The 19202-nt window shown below is 31.2% G+C and overlaps 1 protein-coding gene and 2 long non-coding RNA genes across 7 annotated transcripts; 2 read left to right on the forward strand and 1 right to left on the reverse strand.

Moving 5' to 3' along the window:
- Positions 1–117: 117 nt before the first annotated feature.
- Positions 118–5609, forward strand: LOC105661930 (uncharacterized). 3 transcript variants are annotated; one of them, XR_001095239.2, is made up of 4 exons: positions 118–303; positions 2104–2253; positions 5102–5226; positions 5499–5609. It is a non-coding gene; the product is annotated as an uncharacterized LOC105661930 (long non-coding RNA). The 3 variants fall into 3 exon arrangements; XR_001095237.2 differs by having other exon boundaries at positions 133–303; positions 5102–5609; XR_001095241.2 differs by lacking the exons at positions 5102–5226; positions 5499–5609 and adding an exon at positions 4091–5048 and having other exon boundaries at positions 139–303.
- On the reverse strand, positions 2962–4491 carry LOC143265451 (uncharacterized). The gene is made up of 4 exons (XR_013040043.1): positions 4351–4491; positions 4081–4162; positions 3789–4000; positions 2962–3091 (listed from the first exon to the last, which is right to left on the reverse strand). It is a non-coding gene; the product is annotated as an uncharacterized LOC143265451 (long non-coding RNA).
- A 2775-nt stretch (positions 5610–8384) lies between the features above and the next one.
- Positions 8385–18945, forward strand: LOC100879555 (HEAT repeat-containing protein 5B). 3 transcript variants are annotated; one of them, XM_076537648.1, is made up of 35 exons: positions 8385–8765; positions 8960–9138; positions 9216–9427; positions 9504–9651; positions 9718–9828; positions 9889–10072; positions 10172–10332; positions 10410–10659; positions 10734–10877; positions 10949–11199; positions 11286–11397; positions 11488–11740; positions 11824–11933; positions 12018–12181; positions 12382–12414; positions 12748–12822; positions 12899–13174; positions 13255–13536; positions 13605–13794; positions 13908–14077; positions 14147–14468; positions 14556–14822; positions 14891–15072; positions 15146–15391; positions 15470–15689; positions 15773–16033; positions 16123–16285; positions 16360–16475; positions 16550–16834; positions 16906–17142; positions 17218–17369; positions 17449–17662; positions 17770–17784; positions 17896–18041; positions 18104–18945. In XM_076537648.1, exons 2-35 carry the CDS (start codon positions 9007–9009, stop codon positions 18278–18280), a joined length of 6261 nt encoding a protein of 2086 aa, XP_076393763.1. In that variant the 5' UTR covers positions 8385–8765; positions 8960–9006; the 3' UTR covers positions 18281–18945. The 3 variants fall into 3 exon arrangements, with proteins under 3 accessions (XP_076393763.1, XP_076393779.1, XP_003701283.1); XM_076537664.1 differs by lacking the exon at positions 12382–12414 and having other exon boundaries at positions 8387–8765; XM_003701235.3 differs by lacking the exon at positions 17770–17784 and having other exon boundaries at positions 8389–8765.
- The last annotated feature ends 257 nt before the right edge of the window (positions 18946–19202 follow it).

The raw sequence follows: 19202 nt of genomic DNA on the forward strand, positions 1-19202 counted from the left end.
GAATCTTGTGTTCACTCTGCTTTATACTGTCTCCTGATCACTAACCCCCATACGAGCACACCGCCGAAGACAACGTCTACAACTTTTCTCCTTGCCGTCCTACCGGCACTGGTGGTTATAACGACGTTCGCCGGTACGCGTTTAATCACTTTTCAACCGTACTCAAATCAGTCGAATCTGTTTTTCATACCAACGCGGAAAAATTTCTTCGGGCACGGTATAAACGATTATTTTACACGAGACGGATTGCTGGAATCGAACGGGGAGATTGCGACCTAATTTTGCAACGATCTTGCTATGAAGGTTGATATCTTTCGTATTTATTATTTATTTCATTGCTCAGTAATTTTCGCATAATGCTTTGAGACACGCGAGGTGCTGCTTTTATTCGAAATTGCTTGCTGTTCATTCACTTATCGAAATTGTATTACAATCGCACGTATGTGGCGCAATTAACGCTTTTGTTTGGAGTGGAAATTTGATAATGCGAGAAGTTGACAATTTGGGAATTTAGGGATTTCGGGATTTGGGGATTTAGAAATTTGAGAAGCTGGAAGCCTGATAATTTGGGAATTTGGGAATTGGGGAATTGGGGAATTTGGGAATTTGGAAATTTGATAATTTAGGATTTGGCTTTTTGGAAATTTGGGGAGGTGGAAATCTAATGATTTGGAAATTTAGTCATTTAGGAACTTGGGATTTTTGAAATTTGTGGATTCAGAAATTTGATCATTTAGGAATTTAGGAATTTAGAAATTTGGGGATTTGGGAATTTGGAAATTTGGGAATTTGGAAATTTGATAATTTAGGATTTGGCTTTTTGGAAATTTGGGGAGGTGGAAATCTAATGATTTGGAAATTTAGTCATTTAGGAACTTGGGATTTTTTAAATTTGTGGATTCAGAAATTTGATCATTTAGGAATTTAGGTACTTAGAAATTTGGGGATTTGGGAATTTGGAAATTTGGGAATTTGGAAATTTGGAAATTTGGAAATTTGGGGATTTGGGAATTTGGGAATTTGGGAATTTGATAATTTAGGATTTGGGGTGGTGAAAATCTAATAATCTGGAAATTTAGTCATTTAGGAACATGGGATTTTTGAAATTTGTGGATTCAGAAATTTGATCATTTAGGAATTTAGGGACTTAGAAATTTGGAAATTTGGGAATTTAATAATTTAGAATTTGGGCAGATAGAAATCTGATGATTTGGAAATTTGGTCATTTAGGAATTTGAGAATTTAGATATTTCAGGAATTGGAAATTTGATAATTTAGAAATTTGATAATATAATATAGATATTATAGAATTTAAAGATTTGACAATTTAGAAATTTGAAGAAATTTTGTAAGTTAAAAGTGTAGAAATTTGTAAATTTCTAACTTCTGATGTGGAGTTTAGCTCAATGTTAGATGTCAAACTCATTTCAGTCTTTTTTTATTACACCAATGATACTATCGCAGAAAATTTCTTTTTTAGAAATCAAGCTTCTCAAAATACATATTGAAATTTTATCATAATATTGAATTTATAAACGAATATAATTTCACAAGTACGTGTCAAAACACACTATATCTACACGTGTTGAATATCTAAAATATAGGAATGAAATTTGAATTTCGTATAAATCGAATTCTATATACATATGTATATCAAATTGTATATGTAATAATGAACACAGACCGAAATTCAAACAATTCAATTGTCAATATTAAAATATTATTAACAAACAACAAAAGACAGTTGACATTACATCACAGTACATTATGAATCACCTGAGGTCGTCATGAGATGGTATTGTTTCTTTTTATTTATAAAAATGAAGTTCATCATTCTGACGTTAAAGTGTCATCTATCAGTTTTATTCCATTCATAGACACGCGTTTTTGTTTCTCTTTCAGTTGTCATATGATAGAATAAATTACGTTTTTCTTTGGAATTACGTCTTACGGAAAAATATTTGATTGCTGTCGTTTGATATGAATCATATGTAGATTCCAATGAATCGACAAAATCGATTTTTCCAAACAAAACTGAGCAAATACGTACTTTTAACGATGAACTTTGCACGTCCGTGTAAATATGTCCAACCTGTATTTTAGAACGGAAACTGGATGCATTCCAACCACCGAAAGCAGGTTCGCAGTGAATTCAATCTAATTCTTTTTAACTCAGATACAAAATATGAGGATATTCGCAGGGAGGAACCGTTGCTCTAAAACTATTCCTATATACTACCTATTCGTTCAAACGTAAGTATTTTCGTTTTCATTTTTACTTTTTAAAAATTACTCCAAAATTTGCTACTTTGTGTGATCTCTTCCTTAGAGATTAACTAAAAACTCCTTATTTACATTTATGTTAGAATGTTATTATACAATTATGTAGTCAACTCGAACACAAATATTTTCATCGAAATTTCAATAAATTTTTGTTGATTCGTATTTTATAACTTTTTTGTGTATCATTTTAAGGTTAAAAGAATTATACATTGTTTACATGTAACCTCTATTTCCTCTATCAAATAATTCCGATATCTTTTATATACATATATATATAAGGAAAGATTCGGTGAAAAATAATCAGATTACCTGTGGGACTGGTTTTTTTTATAACTGTTCATTGCATGGGTGCCTGATACGAGATTCAGGGTACATTTTCTGGCAAGTCTTTTCCTGAATTTGTTAACTGTAAACCGATACATTCCCACGATTGACATATATCGTATAGAAATAATGTAAACCATATTCTTAGAAAACTTTGTTTGTTAACGTTCATTTAATATACATACGACGTAATAGCACGCACGTAATGTGTTATTCAGTTGTAAACTGAGATGTAAATTCAAATGTACAACAAATTTGCTATCAATGATAAATCAAAGATAAAATTGGGCAATTAACGTTGTGAGCTATTGTTATGTGCTTTCAAACATATAAGAATCTGTTTCTATGAAAAGTTACTAGCATTTTGAGTCCCAAACGAGGTTTGAGAAAAGCAGAGGCCACTTTGAAACTTCAGAAACGCGTCCTTGAGACAACATTCCGCCCCATGACTTCATTCTGTTGTACCTTCCTTCGATGCATTTATCTATGTAATTAACAAAGTAATTAAAGGTGTCGGAATTAAGTGAGACATGGTTGGTACTGATTACAATGCGAAAATTACTAGCTTTTTAGCATACACGGTACGAAAAATTCTTTATTAAAATAGTAGAAAATTAATAATTTTTCTATGTACCTTAAACAACAAAATATTTGAAATCGAACAATATTAGAAATTTTATAGACTACGTGAAATCACAAGAATTCCCAAATTTCTAAATCATTACATTTCCATCTTCCCAAATTTCCAAAAAGTCAAATCCTAAATTATCAAATTTCCAAATTCCCAAATTTCTAACTCGCCAAATTTCTAAATAACAAAATTTCTGAATCCCCAAATTCCTAAATGACCAAATTTCCAAATACCCAAATTCTAAATTATCAAATTTCCAAATTCCTAAATTACTAAATCCCCGAGTTCCATAATGTCCAAATTTCTAAACTCTGAAATTCCTCAATGACCTAATTACCAAATCATCAGATTTCCATCTCCCCAAATTTCCAAAGGTCCAAATGAAACGATATAAAATTAATAACTTTACCCACTGACGAAATTCTTGAACAAAATGCAATGAACCATCTTTTACATGTACAAACCAGCAATTAATTGCAAAACTCATAGATTTCGACAAAATACGCGACATTCAAAGGGTTAATATTTTATTAACACGAACAATAATTACTTCGAAGAACTGTGAAGTCACTGAACTCATCAGACGTCTTCGACTCCTTTTGTACGGTCTCCATACCTTTTTCCTCCCATCTTTCTTTCCGTTCTTTTTCTTCTCGGTCTTCACGCTTCTTTCTGTAGATTACACTCTCGTTCGCGTCTTCGAAAGTGCATAGTACAATTTTGCCGTTATTCTTCAAATCCGTGATGATCCATTCATAGTACCTGAAAAATACAAAATACCTTTATCAACCACGCCGTTACGAATATGGCGAATACTGTTGCACCGGTTTTAATCGACACACCTTGTTACAGAGTCCTTGGTTGCGTCCAATTGCCCAAAAAAAGACTGGAGAACCTTTCCGAACTTGTACTTTCAATGACGTCCTGTATCAGGTTCAAAAACCTAGTTATTATACTCCAAAAGCGATTCGTTCGAACAATGATACAAGGTCATTTTTAATAGTATGCATTGAACAACTCGATATGATAACAAGCAATTTTTCAAGATGTCTTCCGTGATTGATATCAATTAATTAAAATTCATTTATTCTTATTTATTCGTATAAACTTACCGAAATTATCCGACGATTCCGAAGATGCGTACAACACTGATTAATGAGCTAGAAATACAAATATGAAATATGTTTTTGGTACTTTGCCTGATGACGTCCACAGGTTTTTACCAGAAAACGCGTCACATGTGCTTGAAAATGTCACGAAGGATCTACGCGGAGGATATTGTTTTGATATAATTCGTATGCAAGGACATTCCGAGCAGGGAATAATGACGTATGAAATCGATAAGACAAACGTCGTTTTTCCCATTTTATCCGTATTTTCCGTAGTTGACATTTTATCCTTTATAGATTAACATGTTCGTAGATCGGATTATATTTTAGCGTGTTTAAGATACGCAACAAATCGGCTGTCAGATTTCTGACAGAGGTATCATAATTCTCATATAATGACGTTCGGAGAGAAAAAAATTCATTAATACTTAATGTCGCGATGGCTGCGTGTGTAATAGAATCTATGATTCTAGTAATTTTATTCCCTTTTTTGTCTCAACAACTAGTATTAATTCTGCACGATTTTTCTGTGTCTCAGAAGAATCTATTAATAGAATTACATTTGAGTCTGTAACAGATAACACGCTTTACAGAACTCATGGATTTAATATTTTAAAGATCTATGTAATGATAAGATGATACAAGATTATAATAAAATAATGATGCTATAACAGAATATACTGCAATATATTAGACGTAAAGTAGAGTAAAATTATTTTATAATATCTATACACCTAGTTCTTATTTCCTTCAGATAAATTCGCCACCATTTTATAATTAACACTCCGAATGTTAAAACTGTAATAAACAGATGATTCATTAAAAGAAGGTAAACGGAGTCAAAATATCACACCTGAGTCATGTGGCACGATAATTTCAGTAAGTACCTCATATTTGTGTAAGTATGTTTTCAATATTAAAGTGATTCTAGTTATTTATAGTATGTTGGTAACATGCAACGATCTGTTATCTTGCCACTCAGGCAAGGAAACACCATCCTTTCATATATTGTTTTATATGTTTAAATTTTCTGTCGTTCTGAGACTCGATCGACTTCACTGATAAACAATTATTTTTTTTCTGTTGTTGCCGGTCCCGTTTGCAATCCGAGCTACCTTTCATTTCACGTTTATGCAATGATGTTGTTCCAGTTGAAAAATACTGTTGCTAGTAAAAGTGATTTTCGTAGCGACAGTAAAAACGGACTGACGTATTGAATCAAGTTGATCGCTTAAATGATTGAATAAAAAGTTGAAGATGTATTTGCTGGTTGTAAATTTATTATATTCATTTATGTATAAGCTGCAAATATTTCTCTTCTCATAAACAGCCCCTTTTCATGTACCGTCACTGCAGTCAGAGTTTGTAACTGCATCCTTGTTTCTGCCACAATATTCTTTGCTTCTAGAAACGCCTGGATAAACTGTTCATATTACGCGGTAAATCACAGAAACTGTTCTAAAGTTTCATCAGGCAACGTATTTACAAAAAGTAAAAAGCATTTCTGGAATTAAAATACGTGCGATAAGATAAAGAAATGCTTTCAAATGAAATTCCATTGCTTTTCATTCTCGATTGGATAAAATATACTTATACTTTCTACATTATTTTCTCTGCCTCAACAAAAAACAGAGTGAAGAAAACAGCAAGTAAAAAAGTTTTAATTTAAACTGGTCTAGCTAAGGAGTAAAGTTACTATGTAACGGAAAGAGTTCTTTCACGTGGTTCTCCGAGACTGTGCATTAAATACTTAATTCTTTATCTTTTGCTGCATCTTTTTTCCATCTTATGCCTTAAAGCGTGCATGAAAAATTACGATGGATCCAAAGCGTCAGAATAACCGTGCATTCCATCGTAGTTTTTTTTTATACGTTTTACGTGATCGGTTTTTTTTTGCAAAAAATAGATGTTTGCGCAACTATGCATCGTTGGGGTCAATCGGAAAAAAATTGCGAAGTTCACTACACAATATAATTGACACGAATATTAACTTCTATTTAAATTTCAATTTTTTATCGTGATTTATGATTGCCGCCTATCGAGTTATTGGAGACGGATTTTAATATTAGAAAATTAGATTTAAATATTGTAAAGAAAATTTTGAATATTTTATTCATATTTTCTGTTAAATTATAACGAATTATTTGCTGAGTTTACTATATTACCAGACGCGAATCCACGTGGTTGCGGTCTAGCCAGAAGCTTCTATCACTTTTTTTTGTTTATAAACGATTTACGATCGAGAACTAAAACAAGAAATCTTTACCGTCTACTGTTTGTGCGAAGTTACACGCGTATACGTAATATCGTCGCGAATAATTTAATAATGGTTGAAAACTGTTTGTTGAATAATTTATTTACGTGTGACTATTTTGATGATATATTTATGCTTTTCAGCATTTAATTGAACATTTCATTGGCTGATATGCTTGGAGTTTCATCTGTTGTAATGTTTTGACTACTACAATTGATACTTACAAAGGTTACAAAAATATACGGTTCAAGTTAATCTCAAGGAGATAAAGCTGGAAAAATTATTAGATTAGATTGTTGAAATTTATAGAAGTTCTAGGGAGAAACGAAGAACCGTTTATTCATTGTAATAAGTACTACGTAATTAAACAGGAATGTTATTGAACTTTTTTTACCCCTATCAGAATTATTTATGTCATTATCACCATCGTACATTAATATGCAGTTAATTATAACTGGAGACATGTATAAACATAAGCTTGTATGTATAGTTATCGTTCGAATTGCTTCCGGAAATTTAGTATTTTTAATAAAGGATGAACTACAATGATAAACAAGTATCAATGATTGCTTAAAATAACTGGAAGCGTAAATATGACGCGGTCCATCTGCGATTGGTGGTGTAATAAGGATAGTAAAAATGGTAAGCAAATATGTGTATGATGGTAGACTTCCCTAAGAAGACTATGGATGGAGGACATTCTTTCTTCTACTCTCAACGAGATCTCATCACTACTATATTACTTATATCACTATTATACTTACATTTAGTTCATACGAATTTTTTATTAAAATTTTAAGTCCGAATTCTATTGATACTCGAACGGTTAGACTACCCAAATGTTCACATGTTCGAGAAACTATTCTTTTTATAAAGAATCTAGATTATTCTTACTTTTTCAAATGACTATGTTTTTTTATTTTACAAGTATTTACATGTACTATTGCGTCTGAGTACTCGTAATGTAACTAAAAAAATTGGTGACAGAAAAAAAGAAGTAAAAAATCTACTTTTACTTCGAAAAGTTGTTTTTAAGCGTGGGAATAAAAAGGTAAATGACGCAGAAAGATCTAAAGGTAGCTCGTTGTAAAAAAGATACTATGAAAAATGAATGTTGACCTATCAAGACTACGAATACTAAGTTTCAATGTTTTAGAATTCAATTTCCATGTAAGAATCAACGATAAAAAGACATTTCTTGTGACAGCGACATTTACATCGATTTAACAAAAAAGATATGCGTTGAAAAACATGAAGATCAGAAGTTGTTAACATTATAAGGACAGGTACAAAGTAATTTCTTTTTAATTTCTTAATTCGTTTTCTTTAATTCGAAACGATAATCAATAATCAGTTTTTTGTAATACATATATTAGTTATTAATTACTCTACTGTGGAGGTAAATTAATTTACTTGCAATTTAATTATATCATGATTAACATAATTGATAAATTAATAAACCTGTGTCTTTTATTGAGAGTATTTTTTACAAATCGTCGTGCTATATTGCATTATTAATATTTAAGTTCTTAGCTCTAATTCGCTCAAGTATGCTTATTAAATAATCAAGAGCAACGCGCATGCGAGTTTGCAATTTTCATGCATACATATATTCAAATATAAGCGTGTATACCCAGTGATCTTATTTTGTATTTGGTAGCTTATAATTCATATATATTGCCCACTGGATATATGGCCATGAATTAGTTAGTAAGTATTAGATTGGCTCTGCATTGCTGATCCAAAGAAGACATAACCAATTTAACTGTTCCCGACAAATGAACTCGCCATAAGTTCAGTAAAATTATAGCGAATGCATTATCTATGTGATACGTCGTCAGTGGCTTTCGTTCAGACATATTACATACATAATATGTATATGTATTTAGATGATTACTGATCTACCCTAACCTAAATTAACTGAGATTTGTCATTTGTGAGAAAAAAGCAGATAATTGTTCCAGCAGTTTGTGATATTATTACTCACTATTAAATACCATGTAAAATATTGTTCATGAAGTGACTTTGTTTACTGTTTATTTAATTTGTAATATAGATCATAAATAAGAAGGAATATTTATATAATTTTACATCAGTAAAATGCAGTGATTTTAAACAAGTTACATAAAGGAAGAGAAGAAATTATGTTACATTTTACGTTCTGGTAATATTTCAAAGTTTTATGATATTTATTTACATATCTTTCTTGAAATTTCATTAGCATTATTTATGCTTTAACAAAGTGTAAATTTACTAATAAAAAGAAATGATAAAAATATGTTTGGCAATATTAATTTTATAAAGTTATAAAATGTTTGATTAAATTGTACATAATTTGTAGTCGATATTTTATTACAGGACAGATGTAAAAAAAAATAAAATTGTGTAAAATTTAATTTATTGAAATGATGATGGAGTTGAGTCATAGTTTGACCCTCAATGAGGATGCTCTCAATCAAATCCCAGAGGCCAAACGACCAGTTTTTATATTTGAATGGTTACGATTTTTGGACAAGGTTTTAATTGCTGCACAAAAGGTATTTGTCATATGATTAAATAAGGAGTTCATACGCATATGTTAGTTTCATATGTTGTAATAACGTCAAATTTTTAGAGTGATATTAAAGGATGTCAGCAGAAGCTAGTAGAACAGTTAACTAAACACATGCAAGGAGCACCTGGACCTCCTACACGAAGACTTATTGCAAGATGTCTTGCTACATTATTTAGTGTTGGCGATACATTTTTGCTCTTTGATACTGTCAATAAATGTAATGATATTCTTAGAAATAAGGATGATTCTCCAAGTTTTCTTCCAACAAAGTTGTGAGTACAGATATTTTTTATGTACTACTGTTATGCCATCTCATATATGTAATTTGTAATCATTAACTGTTCACAGAGCTGCTATATGTTGTGTAGGATGTATGTATGAAAAATTAGGAAGAATGATGGGTAGATCCTATGAGGAAACTGTACAGATTTTGATAAAATCTTTACGTTCTGCAGAATCACAAACACGAATAGAGATTATGCATACTTTAGAAAAGGTAATATTTTTAATTTAAAGGAAGTATAATTGTATTTGAAATGTTACATAAATTTTTAATGATTAGGTTTGTGCTGGTATGGGTTCTGCAATTACAAATGTTCATAAGGAAATATATAAAATTTCTAGACATTATCTCACAGACAGAGTGATGGCTGTAAGATGTGCTGCTGCAAAGGTATTTTATTGTTTATTTCACTGCTAGTATTTTATTCTACAATTTTAAATATATTTTCAGTGTCTATTGGAAATGTTAAATCATGCTCCATTTTTATATACTACTGAAATAGAAAGTGTTGCTACACTCTGTTTCCGAGCATTTGAAGGTTCAAATTATGAAGTTAGATGTGCTGTTGCAAAGTTACTTGGTACATTGGTAGCAATGACCCAACTTCCAACACCAAAAGGCAAAAACCCTTCAGGTATCTTGAATAAAATAAATATATTTAATTACTCACAGTTCATACTGTGATATAGTTCATACCACAAAAATACTTATGTTAACTATTATTTTTATATAGTAACTCAAAATAAAAACTGCAAACAAATTTCACTTGATGAGGTATTAAATATTTTAATGTCCGGATTTTTAAGAGGTGGAGTAGGTTTTTTAAAAGGTACTGGAGAAATTATAAAAGGAAATTCTAGTGTAAATCGAGAAGTCAGAGTTGGAGTCACGCATGTAAGAAAAAATACAACAAATAGTATTGCATCTATTTTAGAAAAGTATGTGCTTAATCATCTGCTGATAATTTATAGGCATATGTTGTCTTTGTTCAAATGTTGGGAGGTTCCTGGCTCGAACGTAATATCGGTGCATTAATTGCACATGTACTCGAACTTGTGACAAATCCAAAGGCAGCAAGCTCGCACGTTGATGCTGTCTATTCCAGAAAATGTGTAAACTTTATATTACATGGTACTATTGGTAAATTATTGGGTGAAGGAGCTCAAGCTGCTGCGTGTAAAGAAATAGCACATATTATCTTAAAACAAATGAACTCTATTGGTAACATTAATTTTGTAACTAGTTGCTACAGGAAGGGAATATATATTATAATTATTATTTATTTCAATTTATAGATTTTAGTCCAGAAAATGCCAAGGATTGTAATCAAGAAACTTTATTTAGTCAACATTTACTCGTCTGCGCTTTGCAGGAAATGGGAAATTTGATTCTAGGATTGGGTACAACAGCTTGTAATTTATTATCTGATCAATCTTTAAGTATGTAGTTCATATGTACAATGTCACTTTATAATTTCTGTAGCTGTATTAATTTATACGATTTCTTTCAGGTTTAATTGACACAATTATGGCTGTCTTGATTCATCCGTGTCAAGCAGCTAGACTTGCCGCTTCCTGGTGTTTGCGTTGCATTTGTGTAGCAGTTCCAAGCCAAATAACACCTCTGATTGATCGCTGTGTAGATGGTATCGAAAATATGCGTAGTTCACCGGAAGCAATAGCTGGATATAGTAGTGCTTTAGCTGCAGTTCTTGGTAGTGTTCGTTTGTCACCTCTTGGTGTACCCCACACGAAAGGAAAAGTAATTATTAATTTTTATGTTACTAAAGTAATTTATATGTAGAAATTCATATTTTTATTAAATAAAAATTACTTGTTATATTTTAGATTATTTTCAATACCGCAGAAGAGCTTTTAAGAAGTGCAAGTCAAAATAGTCGTTTATCATTAAACAGGACACATGCCGGATGGCTTTTAATTGGAGCTATAATGACTCTTGGTAAAACATAGATTTAAATTTATAAAGCGTCATACTTATTGTTACAAATACAAGCATAATTTTATAAATAATATAAAAATATGTTTCCAGGTACAGCAGTAGTAAAAGGACTATTACCTAGAATGTTATTATTATGGAGAAATTCTTTCCCTCGGTCAAACAAAGAACTTGAAAGCGAAAAAGCTAGAGGTGATGCGTTCACTTGGCAAGTAACTTTAGAAGGTCGAGCAGGTGCATTATCTGCTATGCACAGTTTTCTACTGCATTGTCCAGAACTTTTAAACGATGACATTACAAGACGACTTCTAACACCAATCGAGTCAGCGTTGGCAATGTTAACGAAGTACGTTACTTTTCGTTTATTTACAACAAATACTTTTAAGATGATGTTCAGTTACATCATAAATCTTTAAAATATTCTTCTAGTTTGTCACCTGTACTAAAAAATTATGGACAACAATTGAAAGCTCCAGCTGCGATGGTTCGTTTACGTTTGTACGAAACATTGTTGTTGTTGCCGCCGCAAACTTTTGAAGGTAATTATAAATACTTTTGGTTTAATTATAATTTTGTTCATAGTATTATTTGTTAATAAAGAAATGATTCCTTAAATTTAACAGGTTCTTACACACATCTCTTAAGAATGTTGGTATCTGAATTTACATTGACTGAAAATCCTGGAAATACTACTACTTCATTATTACGTGCAGTTTGTCATGCTAATGATTCTGTAATTCTTGGTACATGGTTGCAAGAAACTGATCACCGTACAATAGAAGATCAAGTAAGCATTTCATTTATTTAATTTATTTATTATTATAACCTTACTTTAACACTATATTTAATATATTCATGATTCCCGTTTATCTTTCGCGAGATTTACTAATAAACTGTAATTAACTAAAGCAGAGGTATTGTTGAAGGTGTATTTTAACATATACTACATTACTTTAAATTAACACCACTATTTCCACTCATGTCTAGATGGAACCAAACAGAAGGGCAGATTTGGAACATGTGAGTAATGTTCTATGAAGCCTTTCACTTCTTGTTATGCACCAGCATTTAATGTTTTATTTTTCCGTAGAATAATTTGTAAACAAATGTAAAAATAATACCTCCTACCATATTCCTTAATTTTTATTTACATATTTATTTTATAAAAATACAATGTAAAAAGTAATTTATATAAAATAATGACTAATAATGAATTTTACATTAATTGATTGATGGATATGAAGATGTTACGTTCATTTATTTTATGTTGTACATATAATTATTTTATTATTTATAAAATTTATACTGTGATAACAGGAAGCATATTTATTTTGAATAATGAATTTCTTTCAGTTACAGCCAAACAGTGCTGCAGGATCTGGAGCTCTGGAACACAATCCGTGTTGCCTCTACAGACCAGTACCACAAGTACATATTTCGAGATATTATTAAAATTATATTTAAACTTTTACCGAATTTAAACTACACTACCGTCGTTTTTTAGGATGAAATAATTCCTGGTCCTTTACCTTTGGGTGTTGCTGTGATTGATTTGTCTGTGTCATTGTTTGGTCAAATTTTCCCACGCGTGGCAAACAAACATAGATTACAGATGTTAGATCATTTCAGTGAATGTATAAAGCATACAAAATCTGGTAGACAGGAAGCAATTCAGATGAATGTTTTTACAGCTGTGCTAAGTGGGTTAAAAGGTCTTAATGAAGCTAAAACTGGATTTGGTCAAGAAGATGTTAAGAAATCGGCAACCAATTTAATTATTGTAAGAATATTATAACATCGCGATGTCATTTGCATATCTGGGTTTTGATAGATTATTTAATATTGTTATATAAATTGTAGAGTGCTTTAGTAAGCAGCAATTCAATATTAAGGTGGGCAGCTGGAGAAGCTGTTGGAAGAATGGCCCAAGTTATTTCAGATCCAAAATTTACGGCAGAGTTGGCACAAACAAGTTTTGATCGTTTGAAGTCTGCTCGTGATGTTGCTAGTAGAACTGGTCATTCTTTAGCGTTAGGATGCCTCCATAAATACGTAGGTGGAATGGGATCTAGTCAACATCTAAACACAAGTGTCAGTATCCTACTTGCTCTTGCACAAGATAATTCGTCTCCTGTAGTACAAGTAAGTTTATATAAAAAGAACGTTGTTGTTTCTTTAGATAGAAACATTAATTTTACAACTCTCGGTAGGTATGGGCATTACATGCTCTTGCACTGATTGCTGATTCTGGTGGACCAATGTTTCGAGGCTATGTTGAACCTACATTATCATTAGCATTAACTCTTCTACTCAATGTTCCTCATTCTTATATCGATGTACATCAATGTATAGGAAAAGTATTATCAGCTCTTATTACAACTATAGGACCAGAATTACAAGGTTAATGGTTTAATCAACGTATACCATACTTATTGACTACAGTAGCAATTGAATCAAGAATAAGAAGCTCGACAACTTTAATACTATTGTATATCAATTATTTATACCTTTAGGTAACACTTCGACAATTTGTATGGCACGATCATCATTCTTATGTGCCTGTGCTATCATGCAAGATCATCAGGATCCTCTAGTACAAGCAGAAGCCACAGGATGTCTCCAACAGTTACATTTATTTGCACCTAGACACGTTAATTTGTCTTCTCTTGTTCCTACATTATGCGTAAGATTTATATTGTATAATTTTATAGATGTTAATATTAACTGCATTAATATTATCTTATATTTATAGCGAACATTATCAAGCAATCATTTGCTTTTACGTAAAGCCGCCATATCTTGTCTTCGACAACTTGCTCAACGAGAAGCAAAAGAGGTGTGCGAACATGCGATGACATTGGCTAATGAAAGTCGAGATACGAATGTGGTAGAGGGTCTTGTTATAACAGAAACTGGGCTTCCAGGCGTCTTATTTAGTATGCTAGATACCGAAACTGATAGCAAGTTAATTAAAGATATTCATGATACATTAACCAGTATGCTGCAGATTTTAGCAGCAGATAATTTATCTCAATGGTTATCTTTGTGTAAAGATGTTCTTACAATAGCTTCAGGTATGGTGATGTTATATCGTCACGAAAGTTGCGTGAGTTTCAAGTGAAGCAAACACTAATCAAAATGTAATCCTTTACTATGTACAGAAACATGTAATAACGAAGAAGGTAATACCATCAACGTTGAAGATGGTACTGCGGATAATGATAATACCGATACAGAAGGAGACGATGATCAAGCTGAATTTCATGCTGATGAATCTTCTAAACAACGAGCAACAATCACACCGCGATGGCCAACTAGAGTTTTTGCAGCACAGTGTGTTAGAAGGATTGTAGCTGCTTGTGTAAATAATAAACAAACACATTTCGATCTTTCTTTAGCAAAGGAGATGCTGATTACTAAAGGAAAAAGTATGATTGCTTTAAATTATTTTTTACATATTCAAAATTTATTTCTTATTACGTTTTATTAATTTTAGATGATTTCCTGGTATTGCATCTTTCCGACTTAGTACGAATGGCATTTATGGCCGCGACGAGTGATTGTGATCCTTTACGACTTGAAGGTTTAAAGACATTACAAGAAATTATTGATAAGTTTGCCAAAGTTCCTGAACCAGAATTTCCTGGACATCTGTTACTCGAGCAGTTCCAAGCACAAGTAATTAATATATTTTAATCGTACGATATTAAAAATATTTTATGAAATTTTTATATCATTATTTTGTTTATAGGTCGGAGCTGCACTGAGGCCTGCATTTGCCGCAGAAACAGCATCGCATGTTACAGCTGCAGCTTGTGAAGCTTGCAGTGCTTGGATTGGAAGTGGGGTTGCTAGAGATCTTAATGATCTTCGTAGAGTACATCAACTTCTTGTATCTTCTTTAGAAAAATTAAGAGAAGGACATACAAGGCCGCAACTGTATAATGAAAGTTTGTTAACGCTTGAAAGATTAGCAATTTTGAAAGCTTGGGCAGAAGTAAGAAAAATATGTAACAACAAAAATCATTCCTATGCCTCTGGTAATAGATTTTTAATTAACTTCTTTTTTCTTCAGGTATATGTAGTTGCCATGATTAAAGATGGTTCTGCGTTAAATAGTAAAGAAACATTCAATCAAAGCCCAACCCAAATCGAAGAGGGAAACGTCGAAGATTTTGGACAATTTGAATTCCAAACTGAAAGTTTGTTGAGTTTAGTGCAACCAGAATTGCTCAGTTTAAGTCAGTACTGGTTAGCTGCTCTGAGAGATCATGCATTACTTTCGTTACCACCAGGTTTAGTTAATTTTCCCTACTTTATTTTTTTTAAGTCACACATATAGTCTACTTGTATTGACAAACTAATCTTATATTAATAGAATTTTCCAGTCAATTACCACACGACGGAGGTGCTTTCTACACAACAGATACGATGGAATCTGCTCGACCTCATTATGCAGAATCGTGGGCACCAATTTTGCATGCTGCAACACTCTGGCTTAATGCAAAAGGATTTGGGTTAGAAGAAACTACCAATGAAGTACAATTATCAAATACGTCGAATAATAATAATAATAATAATAATAGTGACGTCTCTACTAAAACTAATACTAATGTTGAACGTTTCCACTTATTATTTGGTAAATATGTTTTATAAATTACTCTTATTAGATACAATGCATATAAATACTAATAACATTTTGTATTATTTTGTTATCGGTTGTTTTAGGTATATGTATGGAGGCTTTATGCAGCCCACGAGCTTCAGAATCTACTCAAAACATTGAAACATGTTTAAATGCTTTATATACTTTGTTAGATTCTTCTTGGGCACGTAAAGTTTTGATGACAGATCGTTCATTACCAATTGAATTGTGTAACGTTCTTCACAGGTATGTTATCTATTAGATAAATGTACATATATAATAAATACAACAACCTTTTTTATATGTATTTTTTGGTATAGGATGCTTTTAACCAGAGAAAGTTATGTAATTCAGATGATAGTAATGGAAGTTTTAAAACAAGTAATGAAAGCAGCACAGGAAAATTTAGCTGAGAGAAAGAAAGCCAAACTAAAAGGTTAATATATAACAGTTATTTAAAATAATATATTACACGAGCTTAGTAAATGAGTATATCTTGTATTATGATAGAAATAGTACCAGCGCACGAAGAAAGTAATGAAACCCAGGAAGTAGATCTGCTGGGAGAAGGAGAAGACAGTGGCGAGCTTGTTCCGGGCAAATCATTAGTATTTGCTATTTTGGAAGTATGTTTGTGTCTTTTGGTTCGACAAATTCCAGCATTGAATCCTAATCCTGGTGGAACAACAGCAATTTTATCTCAGAAAGGATATATACCATCTGAGGAAAGTGGGAAACTTATAGCAGCTGCACTCAATACAATGGAGTCTCTTCCTACTTTATGCTCCCCTCAGGGTAAATTTCCTTTTTCTATTGAAATATTTGAATATTTAAAGCAAGGTTTAATTTATGGTTTTGTTTTTTAGGAGCAATAGCAATTTTACCAACTTTGCTGTATTTGGCAACTGGAGTAATTAAAGAAACTGCAATACGCACCGACAATGAATGCAACAAAATATCATCAGATGCACCAGTGCATGCGGCTTTGCATTGTATAAAAAGTCTTAGTATAAATAAATTTGCAAAAGATCATAGAAGTCAGGAACAATGGACAAGTCTTTTACAAAGCGCTCTTGCTAAAATCATTGATCTGGCTAAAACAGGTATTTAACGTCAAATTTACATAGTAGTATAATATTATTTAATTGATAAGTTTATTTTCAAAAATGTATTTCTAGGAAATGACGAAACGAAAATGGACGAAGTAACAATGATGTTAGCTATTGCAGTGTTTGTTCTTCATGCTACACAAGAAGTTGTAAGTGCACCGAATCTTCAGTTCCCATGTATCAATCATTTTCGACATGCTTTCCAATCAGAAAATATAATGGTAAGTTTAACATTGTGAAAATATAATAAGTTTTTTATACAGTATTTATAACTCGCAGTATTCATGTTTCAATTTATAGGTCAAATTAAAATGTGTTCAAACATTAAGAACAATATTTTTACATCCGGAACGCGTAATAAGTACTCCTTATATTCATGCATTAGCTCCGAGATTAGTCGAATATCTGTACAGTGACAAAAGCAAACAAGTTACAAATGATTTAGAGTTATCTTTTACTTTGGAATGTGTCAGCACTGTTGAAGCTCTCATTGGACTTGCGGATCTTTCAAACCGTATGTACAAATTCCTATTACTTCATTATTTCATTCATTCGTCCCTAAAAGTTCATAAACATTAGATGACAAATTTTTTGATAAAGAATATGTTACATGCAATTCAGGAGACCTTTTACAAGGTGTGTAAAAAATGAAACTCTAAATAGTAAAATGTTTCAACTTTTATTATTATACATGTACGTTACTTTCTTAATGTAGCTATATCCTAATGTTTTCTTTATAATTATTAGGCATACAGATGTTAACTCTACTCGTGCCAATCCTAATCAATTATTTATTGGAAGGAGAACAACTTCAGCATGCTTCTAAATATCAATTAAGTCTCCATCAACAGAGTTTTCAATGGCTGAATAAAATAGGACCAAAATATCCTCAGGTATGCTGTTTGTGTAATTTTGGGGCTTTAAATAAATTTTCAAATGTTTTCTTCGATTTCAGGAATTTAAAACGTTAATGTCACAGTCTACAGAATTGAAAACCAAATTAGAAAATGCTGTTAGATCTACTCATCAACAAGCACAAAGACATAACCGACCAGTAGATTTAGTAAAACCACAAATTAAGATCTCTACACCATCTATCAAGCTAAAAACAGATTTTTCAAACTTCAATTAAATGCTTTAGTAGCATTTCTTAACATGTTATACACTTGTTTAGATATTATGTTAATTATGACTCGAGTATTATACGAACAGCGAAATTTTTAAATTTAACGATGTAGTTATATGTGTTTCAGTATAGTTACAAAAACATTTTGGAAAAGTAAAATATAACAAAACTTATCTGAACAGTGTATAATGTGTTAAAAATAGTGCTTTTAATAACGTAAATGACTAATAGCATGTAACTATTGTATTAGTCCATTAATTGACCATCATAAGTGATAATCTGTGGTACAGATGTAACTCAATATTATGTAAGATAAAATATTTTAATTATAAAAATCTTTACTTCCATAAGAATTTCATTGATGATGATATTCATTGATTAGTACTTATTTACTAGCACTCATTAATATTTCAGTAGAAATTGGATTTAAGCTTACTAATAGTAAGAAAGTTGATATTGACAAAATATCCAGAATATCTATTTTTCTGTGAGAGCATTTACATTTTGAATTAAGAAAATTATTTATTCATTTTTTAACGATTTCTAACTTTAGTAGGAAAATGTTATATAAAGTAAAAAATTGTATATTAAAATTATATATTCATATTTATATTTATTTGAAGATGTAAAATTGTATTTTTTAGATATCATTAACAGGTCTCTTCATTTTATTTTTTTTATTTCTTCATTTATGTAACAACTACCTTTACACTAAAGCACAATATAAATACATAAGGACAAAAAATGAAAAATACAAGTATTTTATATTTCGTAAAATTGCATAAATTATTTTACACACTGTTAACAATATGCAAAGTATAATGTTCTGTTATTAATAAAGTAAAACTTGTAATATTAAATCACAGTTCATTTAACATGTCTTGTATTTTTCAAAATTAATTTTAGTATATCTTTAAAACTGTGTGAA

This window comes from Megachile rotundata, chromosome 1 (assembly GCF_050947335.1).
Source record: "Megachile rotundata isolate GNS110a chromosome 1, iyMegRotu1, whole genome shotgun sequence".
Lineage (NCBI taxonomy): Eukaryota > Metazoa > Arthropoda > Insecta > Hymenoptera > Megachilidae > Megachile > Megachile rotundata.